Source organism: Zingiber officinale, chromosome 3A (assembly GCF_018446385.1).
Source record: "Zingiber officinale cultivar Zhangliang chromosome 3A, Zo_v1.1, whole genome shotgun sequence".
NCBI classification, from domain to species: Eukaryota; Viridiplantae; Streptophyta; class Magnoliopsida; order Zingiberales; family Zingiberaceae; genus Zingiber; species Zingiber officinale.
The window spans coordinates 43265158-43292935 of NC_055990.1; the positions used below are offsets into that span (position 1 = coordinate 43265158).

The 27778-nt window shown below is 41.3% G+C and overlaps 3 protein-coding genes across 3 annotated transcripts; 1 reads left to right on the forward strand and 2 right to left on the reverse strand.

Moving 5' to 3' along the window:
- Positions 1-730: 730 nt before the first annotated feature.
- On the forward strand, positions 731-3664 carry LOC122051820 (probable protein phosphatase 2C 2). Its single transcript, XM_042613119.1, has 4 exons — positions 731-1185; positions 2266-2451; positions 2529-2764; positions 2861-3664. The coding sequence occupies exons 1-4, from the start codon at positions 967-969 to the stop codon at positions 3444-3446; spliced, it is 1227 nt and encodes a 408-aa protein (XP_042469053.1). The 5' UTR covers positions 731-966; the 3' UTR covers positions 3447-3664.
- A 5653-nt stretch (positions 3665-9317) lies between these two features.
- On the reverse strand, positions 9318-10108 carry LOC122051822 (ubiquitin-40S ribosomal protein S27a-like). The gene has a single exon (XM_042613122.1). The coding sequence runs from the start codon at positions 9921-9923 to the stop codon at positions 9450-9452; it is 474 nt and encodes a 157-aa protein (XP_042469056.1). The 5' UTR covers positions 9924-10108; the 3' UTR covers positions 9318-9449.
- A 252-nt stretch (positions 10109-10360) lies between these two features.
- Positions 10361-12509, reverse strand: LOC122051821 (putative L-cysteine desulfhydrase 1). Its single transcript, XM_042613120.1, has 2 exons — positions 10787-12509; positions 10361-10525 (listed from the first exon to the last, which is right to left on the reverse strand). The coding sequence occupies exons 1-2, from the start codon at positions 12178-12180 to the stop codon at positions 10516-10518; spliced, it is 1404 nt and encodes a 467-aa protein (XP_042469054.1). The 5' UTR covers positions 12181-12509; the 3' UTR covers positions 10361-10515.
- Between the last annotated feature and the right edge of the window lie 15269 nt (positions 12510-27778).

The window sequence follows — 27778 nt, forward strand, 5'->3', positions numbered from 1 at the left end:
TATTTTCAAAGGCTCCAAATTTTTTTAATCCTTTTTATTGATTCTTTATTCATTAACATGTATGAAATTATAATTATTATAATTATTATAGTTATAAAAATTATAAATTTATAGTTACTATAACATATGTAATAATTATAATTTTATATGTAGAATAATTATATTTTTATATGAGATGGAAAATCCTTTTAATAAAAAATTAAAATGAAACGTCTCCTCGACAATTTTGTAAAAAGAGCGACGAATTTTTCCTAAAATGGAGCGTCTCCTCGACAAATTAGTAAAAAAAACGAGCGCCATCTTAATTCTTCCCTAATAATTTTGCCTAGTAATTTTGCTTATCTACAGCCTGGCGAATTGATTCCTTAAACAAGAAGAAATATGTGAAAGGATTCGGGGAAAAAGAATTGGAATCCTGTCCGCGTGTGGACGCGTATATCCAATCTAGATGCTTCTTCTCACCGCCGTTATAATTTAACACCCTTTCCCAATCCAACGGCGAGGATTCGTAGCTGATTTGTTCTTCGCCTACGATCCAGCGGCCGCCCCTTCTCCGCGGTGTTGCTGACCGAGGGGCGACTTGGCAGCGTCGTCGCCACCCAAAATTAAATCGCCCGACCGGCTGGCTCATGGCTACGTGTCCATTACGGTAAAAGGAGACGTCCCAAAACACGCACGTGCCCGTAACTGTTCCAGCGCCCACCGGTTCTCGCAGGTAGCCTTCGACTTCCTTAAATGGCTCGCGGATGGCGGCTGTCCCGCATTAATTGCGCGAGAGGATACCAAGAATAGCGATCGGATCGCCAGACGCCCAAATTGACAAGGAAGCCGGAAACCCTAGGGGGAAGAATTCTTGAGCGAGATCTGTGCAAGATCAGATTTTGAGGAGGGATTTCGTGATTCTTTACGTGCGGATTCTGTTGGTGCCGGTTAATTAGACAAAGGGAGTTTCTTTTGGGGTTCAAGATGGTGGCCGGAACAGCGGATTGTTTACATCAGGGCATCCCCGTCATCGACGTGTCCTACCGGTGCATCGCTAAGGAGATCGAGGAGATCGTCGATAAAACGGCGGCGGCTTCGGCAGTGGTCGCTGCAGCGCCTTCGTCGCCGGTGCTTCGTCAGCCGGAGCAGGGATCGGAGGTTGTTGCGGTAGCTGTTGACATCGCCGTTTCTGAGATGATCGGGGTAGGGTTTTGATCTTTCTAACTCTTGCTTTATTTGGCGTTTTCATTAATGTCGTTCTCTCGAACAGATTCCTCCCTTTATTTTCTTGTGTTAGGGCTTCTTTTTTTTTGTGCTAAAAGTTATCTATAGCTCTTCGATTGCGATTTATTATTCTTCAAATAATTCGCTATCGAGTTTTTGGCGTGGCATCATGAATGTTGATTTATGATTGTATTTCTCTTTCTTTGTTTAATATAGATATTATCCAGGCTCTATTTATTTCGTTTCCTTAATTAGTTCTTGTTCTTGATCGTTAAGTACATATTATCCAGGCTCTATTTATGTCGTTTCCTTTAAGTTCTTGTTTTTTATCGCTTGAATTAGATGGTATCCAGGATCTATATATATTGTTTTCTTTTGATTCGTTCTTGTTCTTGATCGTTTGATGTAGATGTTATCCAGGCTCTGTTAATGTTGTTTCCTTTTAATTATCTCTTGTTCTTGATCGCTTGATGTAGATGTTATACAGGCTTTCTTTAACTAGTTCTTGTTCTTGGTCGTTTGATGTAGATGGTATCCAGGCACTATTTAGATTATTTTCTTTCAATTAATATTTCTTGCTCAGGTTCGCAGTAGAAAAAGTAACTTGTTAAATTATTCTAACTTCCTTGGCATGAAATTGCTGGTAACGTATCTCTTTGGGCAACTTTTACGCGTTGTTTAAATTGACAGTGATATATGCTATGTAAAGATATAGTCTGGGGCTTGATGTTCAATTTGTAAAGTGCATGCTACTGAAGCAAGATGAGTTAATATCTAGCTCTGTCTTAAGACATCTGCAAGTCCTAACTATTTAGTTTGCCAGTTTGAGGCAAACCAAGTATTTGACAAGTTAAATGCATTCATGCTGTATTGGCAAATCTGCTTGGTAGTCTATGTTGCTTGGTACATCGCCTTTCCTAATTTAATTGTTTGTCAACTGATCCAGAGTATGCTTTTTTTCTATAGTCGTGTGATTTCAGTACATTGACCCTTTCTTTCTTCTCCGTGTTCATATGTATACACTCATATTTATTTTTTCCACGTTGTCTATGCATGCAGAATTCGGGAGCATCTCATGACATTTCGTCTGTAGAACCACTTCAATTTATCCCTAACATTCGGTCTGGGAGCTTTGCTGACATTGGGCCCCGAAAGTTCATGGAAGATGAACATATTTGTATTGATGATCTTTCAACACACCTAGGCTCGCTGTTTAGGTGTCCCACCCCTAGTGCCTTCTATGGTGTAAGTATTTGGTCCGTATTTGATTGAATGGTTATGCAAGTTCATTCCAAGTGATGCAAATTCCCACCTCTCTGCAGGTGTTTGATGGCCATGGAGGTCCTGATGCTGCTGCCTACATTAAGCAGCGTGCAATTAGGTTGTTGTTCGAGGATGCTAACTTTCCTCAGGCAACAGAAGCTGATGAGATATTTGTGGAATCTGTGGAGAACTCTGTTAGAGAATCATTTCTTAACGCGGACCTTGCATTGGCTGATGACAGCACGATTAGCAGCTCATCAGGGACTACAGCTCTAGCAGCTTTGGTGTTTGGAAGGTATGTTTTGCTTCTTTTTTTATATTAAAATTTTGAAATATCTTGAACTAGAACAAATTATCATTTCATTACTGATTTTTGGTTTATTTACTACAGGTATCTTGTGGTAGCCAATGCCGGTGATTGCCGAGCGGTATTGTGCAGGAAAGGACAAGCAATTGACATGTCCCAAGATCATAGACCCAACTATGATGCTGAGCGTAGACGGGTTGAGCAATCAGGTGGTTTTATCGACGATGGGTACCTCAATGGCGCCCTCTCTGTCACCCGTGCACTCGGTGATTGGTACTTGAAAATGCCACGAGGTCTCCCCTCTCCACTCGTTGCAGAACCAGAATTCAGGCAGGCCATCCTGACTGAGGATGACGAGTTCCTTATCATTGGCTGCGACGGGATCTGGGACGTCATGTCAAGCCAGATTGCGGTGGGTATTGTGCGCAGGGGCCTTAGACGACACAAGGACCCTGAACGGTGTGCAAGGGAACTTGTCATGGAGGCATTGCGTCTCAACACTTGCGACAATCTCACAGTAATTGTGATTTGCTTCTCCGATGAATCACGGTACTTGCCTGCCTCATCCCCCGGACAATCACGATGGCCGCAGAGGTTGAAGTGTTGCAGTTTGTCAGCTGAGGCCATTATGAAAATCAAGAACTCGTTGAATAACAGTCATAACAACTAAACTGTTCGGTTGCTACACATAGCTGCTTGGTGTAAATAATGATGATGAAAACTAGCAATAAAACTTTGGTCATATGAATTTAGGTAGGGTAAAAAGAGCAGTTAGAAAGGTTTTGTTCAAGTTCTCATTGTTCGACGGCAGGAAGCCGAATAAGGCATTGTAAATAACATTCTGGTAGGTGGAAGTTGAGTTAATATACGAGTTCATTGTTTAGAGGAGCTTTTACATAGTTTGGAAACACTAACAAATTATACTCACTTTTTTAATATATTTTTTCTTCTATTGAACTGATTGTTAGATTGCTTAGCTTGATGAGAGCGAGGTTGTTGGATGATTAAGAGAGAAAAAGAACTTTATTTTAGTTTACGGTTGATTTGGTGATTCTCAATGGCAGAGATACTTAAGAAAAAAACTAAATGTGAACACACAGACGAACAATGCGAAGGTCAATTTATACATTAAAATCAAGTTTTGTCTTATACATTAAATAAATAGGAAGAATATTAAAAAAAAGGATGGTAACGTGATGGCCTCCATCAAACCTCTCGGTTGCTTGAAAGATGTCCAGGACTCTGTTGTAGTAATTAGACCTTTAATTATGATCCGAGATTTTTTTTTTTTTTTTTTTGATATGGGTAATGAATTTATAAAGTGGGCAGACCACCGTAAACACCTTTTCATTTAATGATGGTCGATGAAAAATTATGTCAGAACATCAATAATAACTTTATTTGCAACGATGATGATATAGACAGGGGCTTGCCGTTGATAATTTAGATGAGGATAGACGAGCTTACACACGGTCATGTCATCGACCAAGAACTCCTCCGAGCAACAATAATTAGGTTGCAAATGAATAATATTCATAAATAAATTTGATGTTCAATTTCTTCATTCCATAGGTATAAACAAAATTTAATAATTAATTAAATTAACCATCCCTAACACACATATATATAATTCCTTAATTTCATAAATAAAAATCATAAATTATTTTGAATAATATTTATGAATAAAATTTATGGGGTCAAGAGGAGGGAGCTTTCTTCCAAGGGAGGAAAGGAGTGTTTCTATGTTCACCGAGCTGCTGTTTCAATTTTTTTTTATTAAAATGTCTTTTTGAGTTTTTCTTTAAAAAAATATGTGGAATCAAAATAGTTGTTGATTTTTTTTTTATAGTGAAGAGATATGTAAAAAATTTTACGTGACACTAATATAATATAGAAGGAGCTCTGGAGAACTCCAAGACTCTGGATGTTTTAATAACCAATCAAAAAATATAAACATTTTAAATAATGAAATCAGCTTTGAACTAAGAGCTTAACACCATCTAAACAAACTAAACACAACCTAAATTTGAACCGAGCTCAAATTCAAAAATATATATATATTAGATTCAGACATAAACAAATAAATAACTAAATAAATTTAATTACCATAAACAATTAGTTTGATTCAGTTATATTATTATATAAATTTAAATATGATGCCATTTACACCATATAAATAATATATATCTGAACCAAAAGTTAGAAAAAGATACGATTTAAGCATGTATTTTTTTCATGTCTTGGCCACTATATCAATAGCTAATAGTCATCTACAAATTATCTTCTCCTTATTAATTTAATTCAAGGACTGATTGACAGATATACTGGGATGAATGAATCATATTTTTTGCCGTATTGAAAAAGATGCAGTGCAATAATAGAAGGAAAAATTTGCATGCAACCCCTATTGACAAATAAAACTTTGCATGTAATTCTCATTGATAAAAAATTTTATTTTCACTCCCTAATCAAACATATTTACCTAATTGCCCCTGATATTTTTAGGTATAAAAAGTCCAAATTGAGTATAATTTATCTTAAATTAACTACATTAAACTAGAATCTAGTATATTTTCTATAAAATTGAGCACAATTCTTTTTCCACCTCAATTGGATATAAAATATATTAGATTTTCTTTAAATGATCCTCAATTAGTTAGAAAATATATTAGATTTTCTTTAAATGATACTGAATTTAGGAGGAATTATATTAAGTAGGAAAAAATCATGTTTAATAGAAAATATACTTGATTTTAATTTAAAGTGCTAAATTTAATAGGAATTATACTCGTTTTTAGACTATTTATACGTAAAAAATATGAAGAGCAATTTTGACTAGTATAAAGTACTGAATTTAAAAGAAATTATACCCATTTTAATATATTTTCTATCAAATTAAGAATAATTTTTTTCCACCTCAATTGAATAGAAAATATACTAGATTTTCTTGAAATGGTACTCAATTGATGGAAAATATATTATATTTGCTTTAAATGATATGAATTTAAGAGAAATTATATTAAGCAGAAAAAAAGTCATGTTTAATTTAATAGAAAATATACTTGATTATAGTGTAAAGTGTTGAATTTAACAGAAATTATACTTGTTTTTAGACTTTTACCTAAAAAATATGAGAGATAATTTTGAAAGAAAATATATCCGATTCTAATATAAAATGCTAACTTTAAAAAAAATTACTCATTTTTGAACTTTTTGTATCTAAAAAATCTTAAGGGCAATTAGATAAATAATATTTGCATGAGAAAATTGAAGTAAATAAAATTTTATATGAATGAAAATAAAATTTTTTGTGATTAAAGATGATATACAAAGTTAAAGTTGTGATTGTAGATTTTTTTGTCTAATTTACCGATAATAAAACATCATTGTAAAAGAATTGAAATTTAAATCCTAAAGAAGATAAATATTTTCAAAGTTAATTTTTGAATTAAAACAATCAGAGAATAACGAGGCTAGTCCATGATATTACCCCGAGGGTCAAGTTGACATTAGCATTAAAGATATAATAACAATCTCTCATCCGTACACCAGAGTGATGCATTTCGCAAGATTTTTATTGAACTTTGTAAAACGAAAAAACTGAACAAAAGCTGGAGATTTTTATTTTTAAAATAATAAAATGAAAAGATAATAAATAAAAATATAATTTGATAATGTAGGACCATAAAAAAAATCATTTAAAACTCTAATGACAGGACGGAAGATGCCCCGATCCTATGACCCTGATTTAAAACTGAGGCGTTCATATTACAATTAACAAAGGTTTGATAATTTTATAAATCTCAACTTTTAAATTAAATATATTTTTAAAAATAATTAAAGATGAATTCTACCCTTCAAATAGTTATAATAAAAATAAAATTAAAAAGAGTTACCTTAAAAAACATGTATTGAAGTATTTATTTTTTTCACCCTAATAAAATTAACTTTGATAACATACTTAAATTTATTTGTCCCGGCCTCCCGGTTATCGCAGTTGGTATTCCTTATTTTTAATAAGTCTTGAAATTAATTTTAATGGATACAAAATAATTAGATGGATATCTAATCTTCCATATGTAAAAAATTGTTGGGTTAGAGTAAATGAGTAGACCCTATGGTCTATAATTTTTAATTTTCTCCTGGTTCCTTTCGTCATTTGCATGTCGGATCACGACCTAGGCTACAAGCAATGGACAGGCCGTCCACTTGTCGACACCATACAGTCCGCTCAACAGCTCGTCTAACTCGACTTAAACTATAACATAGATGAAAAGATAAATCTAAGAGAGATCGTAACTAATTTTGAACGAACTGTAATTTAACATACAATTGACGTAAGAGATCAGAAGAAACTCAGAAATTACGAATTAAATAATCTGAACTCCTCTCCAGGTAGAGAATGTGCCCCTTTGTTCCAATATATACATATTTATTTTAAATTTTAGTTATTTTAATTTTCAACTTAAACCAGACCTAGTATCTACTTAATATTTGAAATGACAATTGAATATTCTAAAATCTTTAGAATGCCATTTGATTATCAAAAGATGGTTAAGAATTAAGATATATAAAATGCAAAGTGAAAAAGAGAAACAGAGAAAAAATGTCTTTTTTTTCATCAAAAAAACTTCTTACTCGAGGAAGCAAAAATTTCTTCATGTCTCCGACTCCAATCTATAAACTCATACTTTGGGCGAACGGTGGAAGAGTAGCTGGAGAAGGGAGGAAAGCGAGGAAGCTGTTTGCGCAGGCAAAAAGCTACTCCAACCAGGCAGTGCCCATCGGCTGGAAGAAAATGGCGATGGTGCTTTGTCAGAGCTAGCCGACTTTGATTTTTGGGGGTCAGACGAAAAGAGAAAAGTGATCTCTATTAAAAAAAAAAAATTACTAATATAAATTTAGATATAGTTTAATAGAAAATTTTAAAAATTAATATATTTCATTTAAAATATGATAAACTTCATAAAAAATTTATTTTTCAAAAAATACAACACCATATAAAATATATTTCCTAAGTTTCTCCAAAAAAATGTAATACCTACAAATAAAAAAAATAAGTATGAAATAATCATTGAAAAAAATCTATATTTTCTAGTATTTTGAGAAGTAAAATCATCAATAAAGTCTTCAAAATTTTTCTAATACCTCATTTTCGATACATAAAATTGTCAAATAATTTACATTCAAATCATTATCATCATTTTCTCTCAATTCTTCCTGCTCATTTCGTTGCATGATTATGATCATTATTTTCTCTCAATTCTTCTCGCTTGTTGATTACATGATTATTTAATTATTCTTAATTACTCGATTGCTCATTTATTACATGATCATTTAGTTCTTCTTAATTTTCTTCTTGCAATTCATCAACTAAATTTTCGATTGAAGAGTTAGTTTTAAAAAACTTACGAAGAACATCTTTGTGAGTTTTAATAATCTATTTCACTATTTTTCTTTTGTTTATTTTCTAACTCCAAGATTGATATTTTTTTAGAAACATGTTTGTATTACAAATTTTAAGTGTAAAAATAAAACACACAAAATCATCAACAAAGCTAACAATGAAACAAATATAGGCAGTGAAAATAATAGTCAAAGAATAATAAAGCTTGATTTGTGCTTGAAGCAATCGATATAACTTATTTTATGATGATTAAAATTGGAATGATTTATTTAAACTCTTTCAAATTTGTAAGAAAAATCATAAAATATTGACTTCAATATAATATTAAAAATCAATATTGAATATTGACAATAAGAACAAATATAGATGAGTGGGTAACTTACGTTGTAAGTTTATATATTGATGAATAATGATTTTGATGCAAACTAAAATTAATAAACTTTTCTAATTTAATTAGAAGAGATTCAAAGGAGAAGAAAGGTGAAAATTAATATTCAAGATTCATACCTTACTCTTTAGAGTCTTATGTCTTCTGTAAATAAATTAACACTTTTCTAATTTAATTAGAAGAGATTCAAAAGAGAAGAAAGGTGAAAATTAATATTCAAGATTCATACCTTACTCTTTAGAGTCTTATGTCTTCTGTAAATAAATTAACGAAAAAAAGAATTGTACAAAAAAATAAAATCTTAGAAAGAGAAAAAAGAATTGTCTACTTTCTTTTTTTTTAGATTTTTTTTCTTTAATTTTAATAGAAAATATATATATATATATATATTTTTGGACCTTTATTAAAATAATTTAACAATATATATATTTTTGACCTTCATTAAAATAATTCAATCAAATATATTTTTTAAATTTTTATTAAAATAATCTAAATATATATAATATATATTATATATGTATTTCAAATTTAGGGTCCTTAAAAATTGATGGCCCTTGACCATCGTCCTGTGACATGCTCAGGCCGGTTCTATGCTTTGTTGAAACACGACATTCCATGACGATGAACAGAGGTGGGTCAAAGACCTGACAGTAATATCGTTGGAGAAAACAGGGCAGAGAAGTGCAAATCCAACACACAATCATGTAATCCACATTTGAAAGAAAGAAGAATTCAAATCACCAATCCAATCTCTTTAACACGAACAAAACCAGATTTTAAGAAAAAATTCAGGTATCAAACTTTCAATATAGTTCAGCTAACTGCGTCGAGCTAAATCAATTTTTTTTTTTAAAAAAAAATCTAACTTTACGAGAGATTTACTCACCCTGCACCTTCTGGTAGACGTAGGTGAGGCCGCACTTGCCGCAGTAGTGGCGGTCGAAGTGGTTTGCCATAAAGGTGCCAGCGCCGCACTCGGCATTGGGGCACTCCTTGCGCAGGCGGATGACTTTGCCGGTGGCATCATCGACCTTGTAGAACTGGAGCACCGCGAGCTTGACCTTCTTCTTCTTGTGCTTGATCTTCTTCGGCTTGGTGTAGGTCTTCTTCTTTCGCTTCGGTGCGCCGCCGCGGAGGCGGAGGACGAGGTGGAGGGTGGACTCCTTTTGGATGTTGTAGTCGGCAAGGGTGCGGCCGTCCTCGAGCTGCTTCCCGGCAAAAATAAGGCGCTGCTGTTCCGGCGGGATGCCCTCCTTGTCCTGGATCTTGGCCTTCACGTTGTCAATCGTATCCGACGACTCCACCTCGAGGGTAATCGTCTTACCGGTCAGCGTCTTGACAAAGATCTGCATCTTTGCGGATCTGCAACCGCCGGCTGTCTCGGCCCCGGCCGCTAGGCTTAGTGTTCGAATGCTTTAGACAAGAGGGGCGCGGCCACGTAGGATGATCTGGCGCCTTTTAGGATTTTTGTTATTTATAGTGGGGCCATCGTTATGTTGTATAGCAGGAACAACATAATCTTCGTTAGGGATTTAGATCGGCCATGTTTATTGGTGATGGGAGTTTATTGGTGATGGGAGATTGAATGATAAGTCGTACTGTACATCATACGTTCAAGAAACTGTTTTTTTTTTTTGTTTTTTTGCCATTGGACGGACTGTGAGAGCGCCTTTGATTAAAAAAATAAAAACTTTGTTTTGTGTAAAGAAAGCAATGGAAAAAAAAAATCTGTATCTTTATTCTGATTCTTATCAATCCAAAAAAGCAGAAGGAACTAAAATAAAACCTCTTTTACTTTATATCCATATTAAAAATTTTATTCTGTATCTGACATTCTGATACAATTCGCTATTTCCATTGAATTAATGCGCACTTAAACCAAACAAACTCTTGCGTCAACAGCCATTGGAATGAAGCAGACAGCCTCAACTCCCTAAACCGACTTCAATTTTCCCTAGCAGCAGCGAAACAAGGATGAAATATATCAAAAGCTTTGAAACAGACTGGTAAAGACCATTAATTATTGAACTTGATCATTCAAACAATAATACCTCTCCTGAAAATTGATTCTGTCGATTTTAAGACTTTCAGATTCAACGTTAGACCTGTTTTTATCTTTCCAGATTTCCAGTTTATATATCAATGTTTTTGGAAGAATTTTCAGATTGGAGTGGACGATAACAGAGCAGATTTAGAAATGTAAAATCGAAGCTACCTCTGTTCTTTGGATGGAAGCAAGGTGCAGTTGAATCCATCGCGCACGAGCTTGTTAATGGCGTCTCGGAGCCTATAGTAATCCTCCGCCACGTTGTACACCTGATGTGAGATCCTGGCGTAGCCGGTGACGGCTGCGGCGCCGATCTTGTCCTCGCCGTCTTCGTCCGGCGACTGCTTGTTGTAGTAAATGGGCACCTCGACCTTGAACTCCTCCCTCAGCAGTGCCCTCAGCCCCATGGCGTCCTTCTCGCTCGCGATCCCTAACCCGGATGGCAACCCCACCATAATCATGCTACAGCTCATCTCCGGCGGGCACCCCAGTTGTGTCCCCCACGCCGCCGCCAGCATCCTCCCCATCTCCACCACCCTCTCGTGGTTCCTCCGCCGGATCCCCTCCAAGCCGCCTTCGAACCGCTCTGCGAACTCCAGCGCGGTCGGCACCACCAACTGCGGCGTGTAGTCCCTGTTCCCGATCCACCCACTCTCGAGTGGGAGCCCGTTGCCGTACTCGTGCGAGACCACGGGGTGGTGGAGCCGCCGCCCGGCCGCCGACGAATGCCGCGTGTGGAGGAAGGCCACTGAGGGCGGGCAGAAGAGCCACTTGTGGAGGTTGCTGGCGTAGAAATCGGCCCCGATGTCCTGCATGTCGACCTCCACGTTCCCGATCGAGTGCGCCCCGTCGACGAACACCTGGTCAACGCCCTCCTCGCGGCAGATCCGCGTCAGCTCCTTCACCGGGATCACCACGCTCGGCATGGAGGTCACGTGATCGATCACTGCCAGCCGAACCCTCCGTCCGTCGGCTCGGCAGAGTTCGAGGGCGCGGCGGAATTCGGCAACGACCTCGTCCGGAGAGGAGAGCGGGAAGGGGAGGGCGACCTCCACCACGTGGCCGCCGGCGCGGCCCACGTACGCTTTGATGGACCGCTTGACGGCGCCGTAGGCGTAGTGGAGCATGACGACGGCGTCCCCGCGGTCGAAGACGCCCTCCATGAAGGACCAAGCCACGTTCTGGAAGACGATGGCGGCAGCAGTGGTGGCGTTGTCGACGAGGGAAACATCATCGAGGTGGGGCGCGTTGATGAGCTGTCGGACGAGAGCGCGGGACCGGTCGATGGAGGGATGAAGGTGGCGGAAGTAGAACTCGTCGGGCTGACGCAGGAAGAGCCGCTGCCACCGGATCTGGGCGGAGACGACGGAGGCAGGGCAGCAGCCGAAGCTGCCGTTGTTGACGCGAGCCACTTGGGGGTCGTGGTGGGAGAACTCCTCCGCGATCTCGGCAGCAGAAAGGGACGCAAGGAGAGGCCTCGGCCGCTTCGGAAGAGGACCCTCTCTCTCTTCCTGGCTGCGGCCGTTGGCGTCGACGCGGTGGTCGTCGTGCTGTCCGTCCATTTCCGACGGTGCCCCGGCGTGGACTTTTGTTGGATTAAATATATCACGAAGCGGTACGAATTACCCCAAACGCACAACGCCCTTAAAAGTAATCCAGCGCTTGAGAGCGTTCAGATACGACACAGGTTGCTACAAGACGATGACGATGAACGCAAGAAATGGTGGTTTACAAGTAAGGCACCACGTTGAAAAGAGCTGGGTGGTTTCCAAGTAAGGCGCCATAAGTAATCCATCACATCTTAGATCATCTACAAACAAATGACGCCTGATGGCATGGGCGGTTTATCAAACCGTTGAATTTTGTTATAGTTTGGTATTTTAAAGTTAATAGCGTCAGTTTTTTTTTTTCACTATATTTAAAATTTAAAATAAATAACTCATTTTATTAAATTTAAATAATTACTTTTCATTATATCATCTATCTAAGGCGATAAATAAATATTAAGGCGATAAATAAACAGAGCCTAAAATTTCTATCACTATTTTTTTATTATTTTTTTCTTTTTCTTCTATTCATTTTTTTTCTTCTATTTTTATTATTATATTTATAAAATAAATAGAAAGAGAGAGATTGAAAAATAAATGGAAGGAGAGAAATTTAAAAAATAGTATTTTATTTTTAAGATAAAAATTTCATTCTTTAAATTTAAAGAATTAGTATTCATCAAATTTAAATTTAGATAATGAATAAGACAATCAATGTAAAATTTTTTTTAATTATTTATTTAACATTTAAAATAAAATTTTTAAATAGAATAATTGATATGAATAGCTGATGTGAATGCTTTTAATCTATACATTTCTTTTTATGATATTTTTTTCTCATCCTTTACCCGGTCCATCTCTAAATTATATGAATAGTGGTAAATCGTGTGTCATCTTATCTGGGTCGTCTGCTCGTAATCGTGTGGTAACGATCGTTTGTCTACAGGTCGGGGAAAGCCTGAGCTATAGTCGCTGAATTTATCCACTCCAAGCGGGCCCATTTCTTCTCCCAGACTCAAACCCTCGTTCCCTATCGATCCCTTCCACGGGAATGGGAAGGGGAAGGGGAAGAGGGAGGCATACAACTTGGGAAGACGGGATGCCGCCGGCCGAAGAAGCGGAGCAGGTGGGCGTCGTCTTCAAGGACGACGATGAGGACGATTCTGGCATGAGCGACGACAGTGACGACGATGACCAGATGGAGCTTCTGACACATCTCCAACCGGAACTACCTTTGGTGGCCTCTTTCGATCTGTACACTTCTGCCCCCTCCAACGATGCCGCAATCCCTAACCCTAATTTCGTCCGCAAACTCAACCCAATCCAATCAGATTTTGTTGTTGGTCAATCCCAGAATGGCGTGATCCTTGTCCAAATCCTTCTTGTCGTTTCTCCTTCTAATGCCCCTTTCTTCACCCCCGTCCATATGCCCCTCATCGTCGCCTCGGTCTCTGATGAGCGAAGGTCCCTACTGATAGTTGCAATGGATGATTCTCACCGACTCTTTCTGTCACGCCCCAGAGGAGTCTCTGTCCGAAGAAATTTCGGCAGCATCTCCCCTGTACGGCGACAATCTGAAACTTTTCTACAAGCACTATATACCTCAGCCACATGCGGCTGGAATAATAACAATAAAAGAAAACAAACACCACGTAGTTAATATCAAATTCAGCCTCTGGCTGACACAACCACGCAATTAAAAATAAAGCAGCCCACTCGGCTGTACCAAAACCAAAACACAAAACTGCTAGCCGGCTAGGCTTACACAACCAATAACAAATACAAAACACCACATAACAACATCAACCCTCCAAAAATAAAACCAGAGTACAGAGCTAAACAAACTGATACATAAAACAAGCAAAACATGCGTGAAACCGATAAGTCTTCTGATGTGACGTGGGGACCAGCAGACAGGATGCTCCAAGGGACACCATAAATAACCTGGTACCTGAAAAAAATAGTGTCAACGGGGGTGAGTTCAACAACTCAGCGAATACCAATGGACATGAGTAGTAAGATATATCTAACAGCAAAAAACATGGAATACAGCTTCCTAATCATATATAGAATATGCAAAACCGAAAGGTAACCGAGGAACAGTACTCACCAGAACCTCCGTATAAAGAGTCGTCAAAACCAAAGTGTCAATAATCCGTATGCAGTCAAAAGTATGCATCCAACCAAAATACAGCAAATAAAATGCAAGAAACACAATCATATAAATATAAATGCAATGCATATGATGCTAATGACATGTCCTGGTCACCCCCGACGCTACTACCATCTCACACACAAATGGTGAGACCGAGTGGGTAGGGCTGTGACAACCGTGCACTCTGTCGTCACTGCTCCTGATGAGTGACCGAGTGGACGGGATGTTGTCGGAGTACTCCTGTCCTGTGACCCCAAATCATAAATGAGGGAGCTCAATGCTCTCAACTCCCGGTACATGATGACGGGGAGGTATCTCTGCCGGCTACCACGCTGAGTCACCTGACCAACGGAGCCAAACAGAGTCCACCGTCTGCCGGCTACTACGCTGCTACACTAAATGCCAGTGGAGCCAAACAGAGCGGAACTGTCTGCCGGCTACCACGCTGAGTCCTCAGACCGAGCCCAACAGCAGAACCGCCACACACCTGCCTGATATACCACTAAACCATGAGTGGGGGTGTGTGCAGTACATGTAACTGGCGATGGGCTCAACCATAGTGGAGCCGACAATCGCACAGCATGCAATCATGATGCATGTCACTACGCATAACAAAAACTGATCAACATAACCATATCCATATATACAAAATGGGTACTGTAAAAGCGATGGTCACATACCAAAAATCTAGAGTACACAGGTCAGATAGAATATCAAAAAAAAACCTATGTCCTGAACATAATAAGTATGGAATATCCTGATCAGCATAGAAAAATCCATATATACATAATATGGGTACCACAGTATCAGTAGGTCAATCCACGGATCTAGGGCATACAGGTCCTCTATGGTATAACAACCTAGATCCTAAACATATCTCCTTCCATAACATATGTACCAACAATATGCATATATCAAGAATCAAGGTCTAGGTACACGAATCATATATGATATACAAATAGAGGTACACAAGCCAGTCATGGCATAAAACCTAAGTATCAGATAATCTCGATACACATGACTGAAACCAAAAGTCCAGAACCTAGTCCTAACCTCAGTAAAACATGGTATGCCACTTATTCTAGAATCTAAGATACTTATGGTAATACAGTACTCATGGCAATAAATCACATGATATAAGCACGGATACGTCACAGGCGATAAACCTAACATGCTATGGATATCAAACAGTGACATACCAAAGACAAACATGTTCATTGCTTGTAGTTATAAAATACTATGCATATCCAAAGACAATATCATAAAAGATAAGTCAAGAGGTACCCGCCTTCATACGCAGGTCGTATCAACCGTCCTTAACAAGTCCAAGAGATCGCATCCAACTCAAATCCTACAAATACAGGGTATTCAACAAAACTAAGGATCTATGATCAACATATCAACTATTAATCCCTCCAATCTGATCCAACCCTTTCCTTCACATCAATTTAATCCAAGAATACATAAACTAATGATCCACTTATCCAATCAAATTCACTACCATCAACTACTAAGCATCATGAATCAACCTCAAAACTTACCCGAATTCAAGTGGTTTGCTGATAGCTCACCATCAAAGGATGACTTAAGATCGGAAGGTTGGCCGAAGCCAAGGATCGTCCACGAACAACACAGCTAGAGCTGTAATGGCTAATAACACCTACAAAGATTCCAAAACAAGTCACTCCTTGAAATCCTTATTCCACATCAATTGACATCAAAGCTGAATACCAACAATAACCTGTTCTCACCTCCTCTTCTTCTTCAACAGCTAGGAAGCCATGGATCGGGGCAGAGTCAACAACAAGCTGCCAACACAATGGTAGCCGGAACCAACCGAATACCCTTGCCCAGTCGACGATCCACTGGAGTAAAGGTAATCCGGCGCTAGGGCACTCCTCAGAGGGTATCCAGTGACAGTGCTAGGGCATGAAGATCGGCCGTGATGGTCGGCTCTGGCAGCACAGAGGGAAAGGAGAGCGTCGGCGGTGATGTTGCTCGGCTAAGGAACGGGATACTAGCCGGAGACCGGTGCTCGGGAGAAGAAGAGAAGGAGAGACCGACGGTAGACTCCTGTAGCCGGCGGTGTCTCGCGAAGAAGGGGAAAGATGTCGCTAGGCACGCGAAGGAAGGGGAAGAAGGAACCGCCCCGGCGCTGGAGGAACTGCCCCGGCGCTGGAGGAACCGCCCCGGCGCTGGAGGAACCGCCCCGGCGCCGGTTAGGGCAGATGGATGTCGGGCGCGGTGAGGAGAAGAGAAGGCACGGCGTCGGGGAAAAACTTGGGCATACGGGTGAGAATAAGAAAAGAATAGAAAAAGGAAAAGTAAAGGAAAAAGGAAAAAGGAAATAAAACTTTTCCTCATTAAAACAGGGTAACCTAAACAGGCTTTTCCGAACCCCATTTTTGTCCCCGTTAACTCGTCCATACGAGCTCCGAAAAATTTCCGAAAAATTTCTAAAAATTCCGAAAAATTCCCTTATTATTATTCACCATTTTTTCGATATTTTACATTCTCCCCCACTAATAAAATTTTGGTCCCTAAATTTCGTTATCTACCATAAGCAAATACTAACAACATGTAAGGAGTATAAATGCTGAACCGTAAATTAAATCACATACCTCAAGTGAAAAATGGGGTATCGAGATCGGATAGTATCCTCGAGCTCCCAAGTAACCTCCTCGTCCAAATGATACTGTCATCCGACTTTAACTAGTCGGATAGTCTTGTTCCGCAACTGACGCTCTTCCCGATCTAGAATCCGTACCGAAACCTCCTCATAGGTGACGTCAGGCTGAATAGGAACTGAGATATCTGTCAACAAATCTGTCGAGTCGGATATATACCTACTCAGCATAGACACATGGAATACGTCGTGAACACCTGACAGGAACGATGGTAGTGTCAGACGATAAGCTACCGCTCCAATCCTCTCCAAGATCTGGAAAGGTCCAATGTATCGCGGAGCTAGCTTACCTCGGGGCCAAATCTCTTCACTCCTTTCGTGGGTGAAACTCGCAGAAATACATGGTCGCCAATAGAGAACGCTAGGGGTCTACGTCTCCGATCAACATAACACTTCTGGCGATCCTGCGCCTCTAACATTCTCCGTCTGATAATACGGACCAACTCCTCGTTTTGCTGAGCTCTATGAGGTCCCAACAACTGGGCCTCCCCAACCTCATCCCAAAGGGCGGGTGTACGATAAGACCTACCATACAACGCTTCAAACGGTGCCATCTGACAGGCGAATATAAGCTGTTGTTATAGGCGAACTCTACCAATGGCAGATGGTCCTTCCAACTACCTCCAAAATCCAATACACACAATCTCAGCAAGTCCTCTAGAGTCTGAAAGGTCCGCTCTGACTGTCCATCTGTTTGCGGATGGAAACTGTACTAAATCAGAGCTGAGTGCCCAAGGCATGTCGCAGACTCTGCCAGAAACGAGACGTGAACCGAGGATCTCTATCCGGAATAATACTAAATGGAACACCACGTGATCGGATGATCTCCCAGCAAAACAGATATACCAACCGATCCAGGAAATCAGTCTTCCGGATCGCCAACGAGTGCGCGGATTGGGTTAATCGATCAATGATTACCCAAATCGCGTCATGACCTCGTCGTGTTCTAGGCAGACTCACCACACAGTCCATGGTAATATGTTCTCATTTCCACTCAGGAACAGGATTCCTCTGTAGAAATAATCTGGCAGGTATCTGGTGCTCAGCCCTCACCTGCTGATAGACAAGACATCTAGCTACAATATCCGCGATGTCTTTCTTCATACTGTTCCACCAATAGGAACACCTCAAATCTCGATACATGCGGGTCTTGCCTAGATGGATCACAAATCGAGAACGATGAGCCTCCTGAAACAGCTCCGACAAAACTGGGTAAGACTGAGGTACGCATAATCTGCCTCGGAAGTATATAATACCCTCCTCGTCTCGTGTGAACTCGGTTTGCTGCCCGGAAGCTATCTGGCTGCCTATAAGTTGCAAATGTTGTTCAGCAGCCTATACCTCTCGGATCCTCGTCCTGATCGACGACTGAACATCCATAGTAACAAGAATACCTTTCTCTGTCCATTCTTACTCCTCAAGGCCTAACCCGGAGAAACCTTGAATCAAGTCTGTGACCACAACTCGGTGGCAAGCTAGAGTCCCTCCGGACTTCCTGCTAAATGCAACGGCAACAACATCAGCTCTCCTCGGGTGATAGCTAATGATACAACCATAATCCTTCAGGAATTCCATCCATCTCCTCTGTCGGAGATTAAGTTCCTGCTGAGTGAACACACATTTGAGATTCTTATGGACAGTGAGAATCTCAATTGTAACACTGCACCGATAATGCTGCCAAATCTTCAAGTCAAACATACTGGCGTTCAGTCACAAGTCATGTACTGGGTAGTTCTCATCATACACCCTCAACTACCGAGAAGTAGGAGACTACCCTGCCGTGCTGCATCAAAACAGCGCTCAACCCTGTAGAGATGCGTCGGTATAGAGCACGAATCCGTCCCCTCCAGAAGGTAAAACCAAAAATCGAAGCCGACACTAGTCTCCGCTTCAGCTCCTGGAAGCTGGTCTTGAAATCCTCAGTCCAAGTAAACTTCACGCCCTTTCTGGTCAGGCGTGTCAGTGACATAGCTATCCAAGAGAAACCTTCAACGTATCTCCGGAATTATCGAGCCAAACAAAGGAAGTTGCGAGCCTCTTCTATAGACTCCGTCTACTCCCAACGGTACAACCTCGATCTCCTGTGGAACCACGGTATACTCCTACTAATGACCGTGTGTCTCAAACATCTCACAGAAGACAACCAAATCAGCACTACTGATAATCACATATACATGTTCTCGTCGAAACATCTTTAGAGCTATGCAAAGGTAGTGTACGTGGCTCACCTCAGATCCGTAATAAATCACAACATCGACAACAAAGACAATGGAAACCGATCCAAACATTCTAGGGATACCCAAATCATCGAGTCCATGATAACATCTAGGGCACTGCAAGAACTAATGGTAAAACCAAGACACATAATGTCCGTATCACAGACATTCCTAACCATAAGATCCTCAACAATAAACAGATCTAATCACCAACGATATATAATCACCAAAGAATAGAACCTCCAGTGTGAGAGCAATGCTCTATCACACGAAATACACATATGTGGGAGCAACGCTCTACCACAAACAATCCGTAATATGTGGGAGCAACGCTCCACCACAAACAAACAATATTATGTGGGAGTTACACTCCACCACAAACGATCCATAACCTGTGGGAGCAACGCTCCATCATAAACAATTCATAAGTGTCCAAGGCACCTAACTATCCAGCTAGAGATTGAACGAGATCTCTCTACCACCAATCACTGTGGGTAGCCTAGGGTATAACAACCCAGTAAACAAATCAAATCTATAGTCAACTCTATCAATATCGTAGTGGGTCACCCGCTGATAAGAAAATGGGTTGACAAGGTAGTCCAACAAATGACATAATGCAGACACTCCACATCCTGCATTCAATATAAGTAGAATCCTCATGATACTACCAACAATACACCTAGCACACGTGGACACAAAACATATGTATGATCGATATAATCCTCCTTTTAGTACACACCAAACATACTCATAACAAAGGTATAAACCATCGTGATACCTCCAACAATGCATACCGAACCCGTGTGCACATATCAATATAGGTATAATCGACAATACACCTCAAACAACATTCACTTGACATATATACACCTATGCCAAGAGTATAATCAACATATACTTCCAGTAAAGCATACTAAACTCAGGTGCACTCACAAATCAAACCTAATCAACAAGATACTTCCAATAAGACACTCACACCCATGTGCACATACCACGACATAGATTTAAAACGATAAGATTCCTCCAGTAAAATAATCAGACACTGGTAAAATCTACTAGAACCCCACAACAATCAGACTGGAAAAGTATACCCACAATAATCATCATCTGGACAAATATACACCCACTACATGCAATTAAAACCATCCATCATAACACTCCTACAACACATAATAATCATATGTACACCACATAGATATGCAGAATCAGTATATTTAATCCAATCAACTTGATATTCCATATGCTACCTTCTATGTTATCCAACTAGGTGCATACAATCTAAAATAAAAGTCCACATGGAATAGGATACATCGATCCTCTATAGACTGACCAAACCGATAATGGTATACGGCTAATTCAGTCTTTTCCACATCAGTACAAGTCATGTACCCAAATGTACTCTAGATATCTAACTAAGCACAAATAATCAAAAGATTCGAACCTCTAAAAATAGAGTATGACTGTCCCCTACTGATCAAACCAACAAAACTAAATCAGTCATCTACTAACTAATCAAGAATACCTTAATCCTCCACAAGCAACTAAGGTATATCAATACACGACTACCCAAATCAACAAGTGTAAATCAGACTTCTACTGACCAATCTAACAAGAGTAAACCAATATTTACTGATGAAATTAACTGAGGTAATATGGTATTCTACTAGCTAAGTCAGCATGAATATATAGATACTATTCACTATCCAGCTAATAATAGCAGAGGCTGGTATGTGCCTCGATCTTCTAATCAACTAATAATAACAGAAGCTAAAAACTACTGGTGTATGATATGATAAATCACCAGAAACTGTAACCCTTAACCTCTATCAAGGTCGATCATCATCAGTGGTTTACCTAATGCATAAAATGTATGATATATCAACAAGACAGGTACTAGTAAAGAATGCTAATACATGTCATAAACTGTAATACTCAACAGTGCATATACTAACAGAAAGGTAGGATAACAGTATATACTAACATACCTCCTATAGCTTGGAGATGTCCTGCTGCTGCCAGGTCCCAAAACCCGAAAAAAATCACATCGAGAAGACCAAAACACGAAATCCGAAACACCGGAAATAAGACTCGTAAGTCGATCTCTGATACCAAATAAATTGATATCAGATAAATCTTGAAAATCCAGAACACATAGCAAGTATCGTATACCTGCTCTGATACCACTAAATTGTCACGCCCCAAAGGAGTCTCTGTCCGAAGAAATTTCGGCAGCATCTCCCCCGTACGGCAGACAATCTGAAACTTTTCTACAAGCACTATATACCTCAGCCACATGCGGCTGGAATAATAACAATAAAAGAAAACAAACACCACGCAGTTAATATCAAATTCAGCCTCTGGCTGACACAACCACGCAATTAAAAATAAAGCAGCCCACTCGGCTGTACCAAAACCAAAACACAAAACTGCTAGCCGGCTAGGCTTACACAACCAATAACAAATACAAAACACCACATAACAACATCAACCCTCCAAAAATAAAACCAGAGTACAGAGCTAAACAAACTGATACATAAAACAAGCAAAACATGCGTGAAACCGATAAGTCTTCTGATGTGACGTGGGGACCAGCAGACAGGATGCTCCAAGCGACACCATAAATAACCTGGTACCTGAAAAAATAGTGTCAACGGGGGTGAGTTCAACAACTCAGCGAATACCAATGGACATGAGTAGTAAGATATATCTAACAGCAACAAACATGGAATACAGCTTCCTAATCATATATAGGGAATATGCAAAACTGAAAGGTAACTGAGGAAGCTGTACTCACCAGGAACTCCTATCCAGACAAAAGGGTCGTCAAACAGAAAGTGTCAATAATCCTGTATGCAGGTCAAAAGTATGCATCCAACCAAAATGCAGCAACCAAATGCAGCAAACACAATCATATGAATATAAATGCATCAATGCATATGATGCTAATGATGCGTCCTGGTCACCCCTGACGCCAGTCAGTCATCTCACACACAAATGGTGAGACCGAGTGGGTAGGGCTGTGACAACCGTGCACTCTGTCGTCACTGCTCCTGATGAGTGACCGAGTGGACGGGATGCTGTCGGAGTACTCCTGTCCTGTGACCCCAAATCATAAATGAGGGAGCTCAATGCTCTCAACTCCCGGCACACGATGACGGGGAGGTATCTCTGCCGGCTACCACGCTGAGTCACCTGACCAACGGAGCCAAACAGAGTCCACCGTCTACCGGCTACTACGCTGCTACACTAAATGCCAGCGGAGCCAAACAGAGCGGAACTGTCTGCCGGCTACCACGCTGAGTCCTCAGACCAACTGAGCCAAACAGCAGAACCGCCACACACCTACCTGATATACCACTAAACCATGAGTGGAGGTGTGTGCAGTACATGTAACTGGCGATGGGCTCAACCATAGTGGAGCCGACAATCGCACAGCATGCAATCATGATGCATGTCACTACGCATAACAAAAACTGATCAACATAACCATATCCATATATACAAAATGGGTACTGTAAAAGCGATGGTCACATACCAAAAATCTAGAGTACACAGGTCAGATAGAATATAAAAAAAAAACCTATGTCCTGAACATAATAAGTATGGAATATCCTGATCAGCATAGAAAAATCTATATATACATAATATGGGTACCACAGTATCAGTAGGTCAATCCACGGATCTAGGGCATACAGGTCCTCTATGGTATAACAACCTAGATCCTAAACATATCTCCTTCCATAACATATGTACCAACAATATGCATATATCAAGAATCAAGGTCTAGGTACACGAATCATATATGATATATAAATAGAGGTACACAAGCCAGTCATGACATAAAACCTAAGTATCAGATAATCTCGATACACATGACTGAAACCAAAAGTCCAGAACCTAGTCCTAACCTCAGTAAAATATGGTATGTCACTTATTCTAGAATCTAAGATACTTATGGTAATACAGTACTCATGGCAATAAATCACATGATATAAGCACGGATACGTCACAGGCGATAAACCTAACATGCTATGGATATCAAACAGTGACATACCAAAGACAAACATGTTCATTGCTTGTAGTTATAAAATACTATGCATATCCAAAGACAATATCATAAAAGATAAGTCAAGAGGTACCCGCCTTCATACGCAGGTCGTATCAACCGTCCTTAACAAGTCCAAGAGATCGCATCCAACTCAAATCCTACAAATACAGGGTATTCAACAAAACTAAGGATCTATGATCAACATATCAACTATTAATCCCTCCAATCTGATCCAACCCTTTCCTTCACATCAATTTAATCCAAGAATACATAAACTAATGATCCACTTATCCAATCAAATTCACTACCATCAACTACTAAGCATCATGAATCAACCTCAAAACTTACCCGAATTCAAGTGGTTTGCTGATAGCTCACCATCAAAGGATGACTTAAGATCGGAAGGTTGGCCGAAGCCAAGGATCGTCCACGAACAGCACAGCTAGAGCTGTAATGGCTAATAACACCTACAAAGATTCCAAAACAAGTCACTCCTTGAAATCCTTATTCCACATCAATTGACATCAAAGCTGAATACCAACAATAACCTGTTCTCACCTCCTCTTCTTCTTCAACAGCTAGGAAGCCATGGATTGGGGCAGAGTCAACAACAAGCTGCCAACACAATGGTAGCCGGAACCAACCGAATACCCTTGCCCGGTCGACGATCCACTGGAGTAAAGGTAATCCGGCGCTAGGGCACTCCTCAGAGGGTATCCAGTGACAGTGCTAGGGCATGAAGATCGGTCGTGATGGTCGGCTCTGGCAGCACAGAGGGAAAGGAGAGCGTCGGCGGTGATGTTGCTCGGCTAAGGCACGGGATACTAGCCGGAGACCGGTGCTCGGGAGAAGAAGAGAAGGAGAGACCGACGGTAGACTCCTGTAGCCGGCGGTGTCTCGCGAAGAAGGGGAAAGATGTCGCTAGGCACGCGAAGGAAGGGGAAGAAGGAACCGCCCCGGCGCTGGAGGAACAGCCCCGGCGCTGGAGGAACTGCCCCGGCGCTGGAGGAACCGCCCCGGCGCTGGAGGAACCGCCCCGGCGCCGGTTAGGGCAGATGGATGTCGGGCGCGGTGAGGAGAAGAGAAGGCACGGCGTCGGGGAAAAACTCGGGCATACGGGTGAGAATAAGAAAAGAAAAGAAAAAGGAAAAGTAAAGGAAAAAGGAAAAAGGAAATAAAACTTTTCCTCATTAAAACAGGGTAACCTAAACAGGCTTTTCCGAACCCCATTTTTGTCCCCGTTAACTCGTCCATACGAGCTCCGAAAAATTCCCGAAAAATTTCTAAAAATTCCGGAAAATTCCCTTATTATTATTCACCATTTTTTTCGGTATTTTACACTTTCAGAGACTTTGGACGGACGAAGAGGAAATTAAAATCCTGCATGGTTTCTTCAAGTTTACCTCTAGTCGCGGCACCACCTTTGCCTCTCACCAGTACGACACTGACCCTTTCTTCGAGGAGATCAAGAAGAAGCTTTATTTTGAGTTCCTTATGAACCAACTGATCGAGAATATCCGCCGCATGAAGAAGAAGTATCGGAACTGTGTCGGTCGGATGCAAGCCGCAGGAAAAGGCTTCTCTTTGAAGACCGCACATGAGTGAGCTATATACGACATCGCTCGCAAGATTTGGAGCTCAAACACCAAGAGGGCTCATGATAGCGATGATGAGGATCTTAACACCCCAAATGTTATCTGCAACGAGATTATTACTGATCCTGTCTTAAAGTTGAGGAAGTGGATGCTGGGGACGTGGCACTCCTGCCGACCTCCGATGGACTTTGCTCATGCCTACAACACAAGTTGCATCAGTGCTGAGCCAGGGAAGGAATCCCCAGTAATGACCCTCCGACGTTCAAGTCAGTCTCCGGTGAAGCAAGAAGGAAGGGAAACTATAGCGCAACTGTAGAGATCGCGAGAGAAGCATACCTCCATCGATGCCTGGACCCCCTTTATATAGGGCTCCTGTAGCATGTATGCATGTTTCTTAAACTAGGTGCAATGCCCCAAACCTTCCGTGAATAGTCATGTCAGTAAAGTGTCCTTGACACAATACCCTAACGGGCCGAGCATATCTCTGAAATGACAGTGGAAACTTCCGTCGTACAATCTTATGCATGACCATGCTGCCCGTCAGTGGCACTAACTCCCAAAAGGATATTGAAGGATATCCCTTGGTGTTTGTTGCTCAATCGAACGAGATGGTCACTCGGCTAAAAGTTCCCTATCCTAGTGTCGTTCGTTGCGGGGCCGAGCGGGGTGGCCGCTCGGCTTGAATCTCCGATGTCTGGCTAATGAATCTACTACTTGGCTGAGCGGGAGAGCTGCTCGACCGATACCTCCACTGTCTGGTTGCGTCGCACGTGTCTAGACCGAATGGGATAGCCGCTCGGCTATAGTAGTGTTGTCCTTGTATGGTTCACTCGACCATGACTCTACTCTGTTGATCTGGTCCTTGATATAGGGCCGAGCGGAGTAGCCACTCTGCCTGCTTTTGTAGACACTTGATGTTCTTTCCTATCTTGAGCATCTTAGCTCAGCTGGTGGTCGAGCTAGTGATGATGCCAGATCGGGCCTTTCATATCTCAGTCGGGTGAACCACTCGCCCGCCCGACCTGTGATAGGAGGCGTTGACCACCTTGACTTTGACCTCCATTGTGGCGAAGACCTTTCCTAAGGTGGGCCCCTCCTTATCACCGCATCACATGCCTTCCCTTCAAGTCTAGTCGAAGGAGGTCGTGGTCCGACTGACTGGACTATTGCGTGATCAGGTTCTATCCCGACCGACCTTCCTTTCTGTATGGACTGACTAGGCCGGACCTGACCCTAGCCAATCGACCTTTTGAAGGTGGTCGCTCAGTCATAAGCATGCTCCTTTGATCCGATCGGACGAACAAAGGCTTACACTTGTAGACTTTTTCCTCTATCTGTCCCGGGCAAACGCAAGTTGGTCGGACGCCATTCTGATGTCTCAAGAAGCGTGCAAATCTCCTTCCATTAAGACAGAGCAAGTTCCCATGCCAGCCTTAATTATCGGCCTGTGGTACCATGCCACGTGTCACGCCCGCAGCCGTCGCATGCCTGACGTGACATGTATTGATGGCGATATTTGGTGGTTTAAATTCAACGGCTGGATCTTCGCATAGGTTTTCATGACCTAAATCGGATGGCTTCGGTCGGCCAAGTACAACGCTTATAAACCCGCAGCGTCGGCTTCTCGCCCGCACTTGCGTCTTCATGTTTCTGGCAACCATTGCTCCTCTGCCCACTTCGCTCTGATGACTACCTGTGTTTCTCTCCCGACGATCTCTTCCTTTATCAGTAAGCTCTCTCCTTTGCCTCTGTTTTGCTTTGTTCCGGTGGCCTTTCAGTGGTCTTTTCGCTCTTTCGGTTGCCCTTCTTCCACTGTTTTTGTTTTCTATCGCAATGACGTGCTCTTCGCAATCGTCGGCCGTCATTCCCAAACTCTGGTAAACCACCATGGAGTCCCAGTTCGATGCGGACGACGCGGAGGCTCTGAGAAAAACCTTTGAACTCCCTCCCGAGCACGAGATTATTTTGCCTTCTCCATCCGATCACCCCAATGCTCTGTCGACCGGATGCATTTGTCTGTTCAGAGACCAGTTTCTTGCCGATTTGCGATTTCTATCCATCCTTTTATTGTCACCGTGTGTAAATACTTCCACATCTCCCTTCCTCAACTCATGTTGAACACCTTCCGTCTGCTGTGCGACGTCATCATCCTGTTCTGGCTACACGATATTCCTCTCCTTCCATGAGTCTTTCACTACTTTTATTACCCCAAGCAATCCGAGTCGGAGACCTTCCTTTTTCAGTCTCAGGTCGACCTAATTTCTTCAATAAAATGTCGACCTCTAATAAACACTGGAAAGAATATTTTTTTTTCTGCGTCTTCCCGAGCAGCCAGAATTCGCGACCCGTTGGCAACTTGAAGTGGCACCTCAACCTGACCTGAAGCGATATAAGAGCCGATCGGATTATCTTCATGCGGCTTCCATGTTGGACAATCAGAAATACCACATCCATAAGCTGCTGTTGGAGGGTGTATTGTACATTTTTTGCCTGAGTCCGATCCGCACCGGGCTACCGGACAACCTAGGTATGAGAGCCACTTTACTTGTTCTCTTTGATTCTAACTTATTTTTTTTACTTTTTTACAACCGAAGTCATGTTGTGAGCCCGTCCGTTCGGCCCGACCAAGCTCAAGGATGCCAAAATCAACGCAACGGCCGCTGAGGAACTAGCGAGCTGTGGCCTCCAGTCGGTCAGCTCTCAAGAAGACCCACGGGATGCGGATACAGCAACTCTTGCGGTGGTGATCGGGGCCACCGCTAGTCGAACGCCCAACCTTGAAGTGGTTGGCGGAGCGCTTCCTCCGTCAGAGCAGCTACCCCCTGCCCAGGATGAAGGGTTCGGCTAGTCTGGCGAGCCTCTCGTAAGGCGCAAGAGGCGTCGGGTGGAGACTCCCTCTCGCTCCGCTACTTC

Bases quoted from the DNA above. Each gene is read 5' to 3' on its own strand.
- LOC122051821 (XM_042613120.1), bottom strand. From the start codon at position 12,180: ATGGACGGACAGCACGACGACCACCGCGTCGACGCCAACGGCCGCAGC.
- LOC122051822 (XM_042613122.1), bottom strand. From the start codon at position 9,923: ATGCAGATCTTTGTCAAGACGCTGACCGGTAAGACGATTACCCTCGAG.
- LOC122051820 (XM_042613119.1), top strand. From the start codon at position 967: ATGGTGGCCGGAACAGCGGATTGTTTACATCAGGGCATCCCCGTCATC. The intron at 1,186-2,265 runs GTAGGGTTTTGA...CTATGCATGCAG, and splicing joins CCGTTTCTGAGATGATCGGG to AATTCGGGAGCATCTCATGA. The intron at 2,765-2,860 runs GTATGTTTTGCT...TATTTACTACAG, and splicing joins GCAGCTTTGGTGTTTGGAAG to GTATCTTGTGGTAGCCAATG.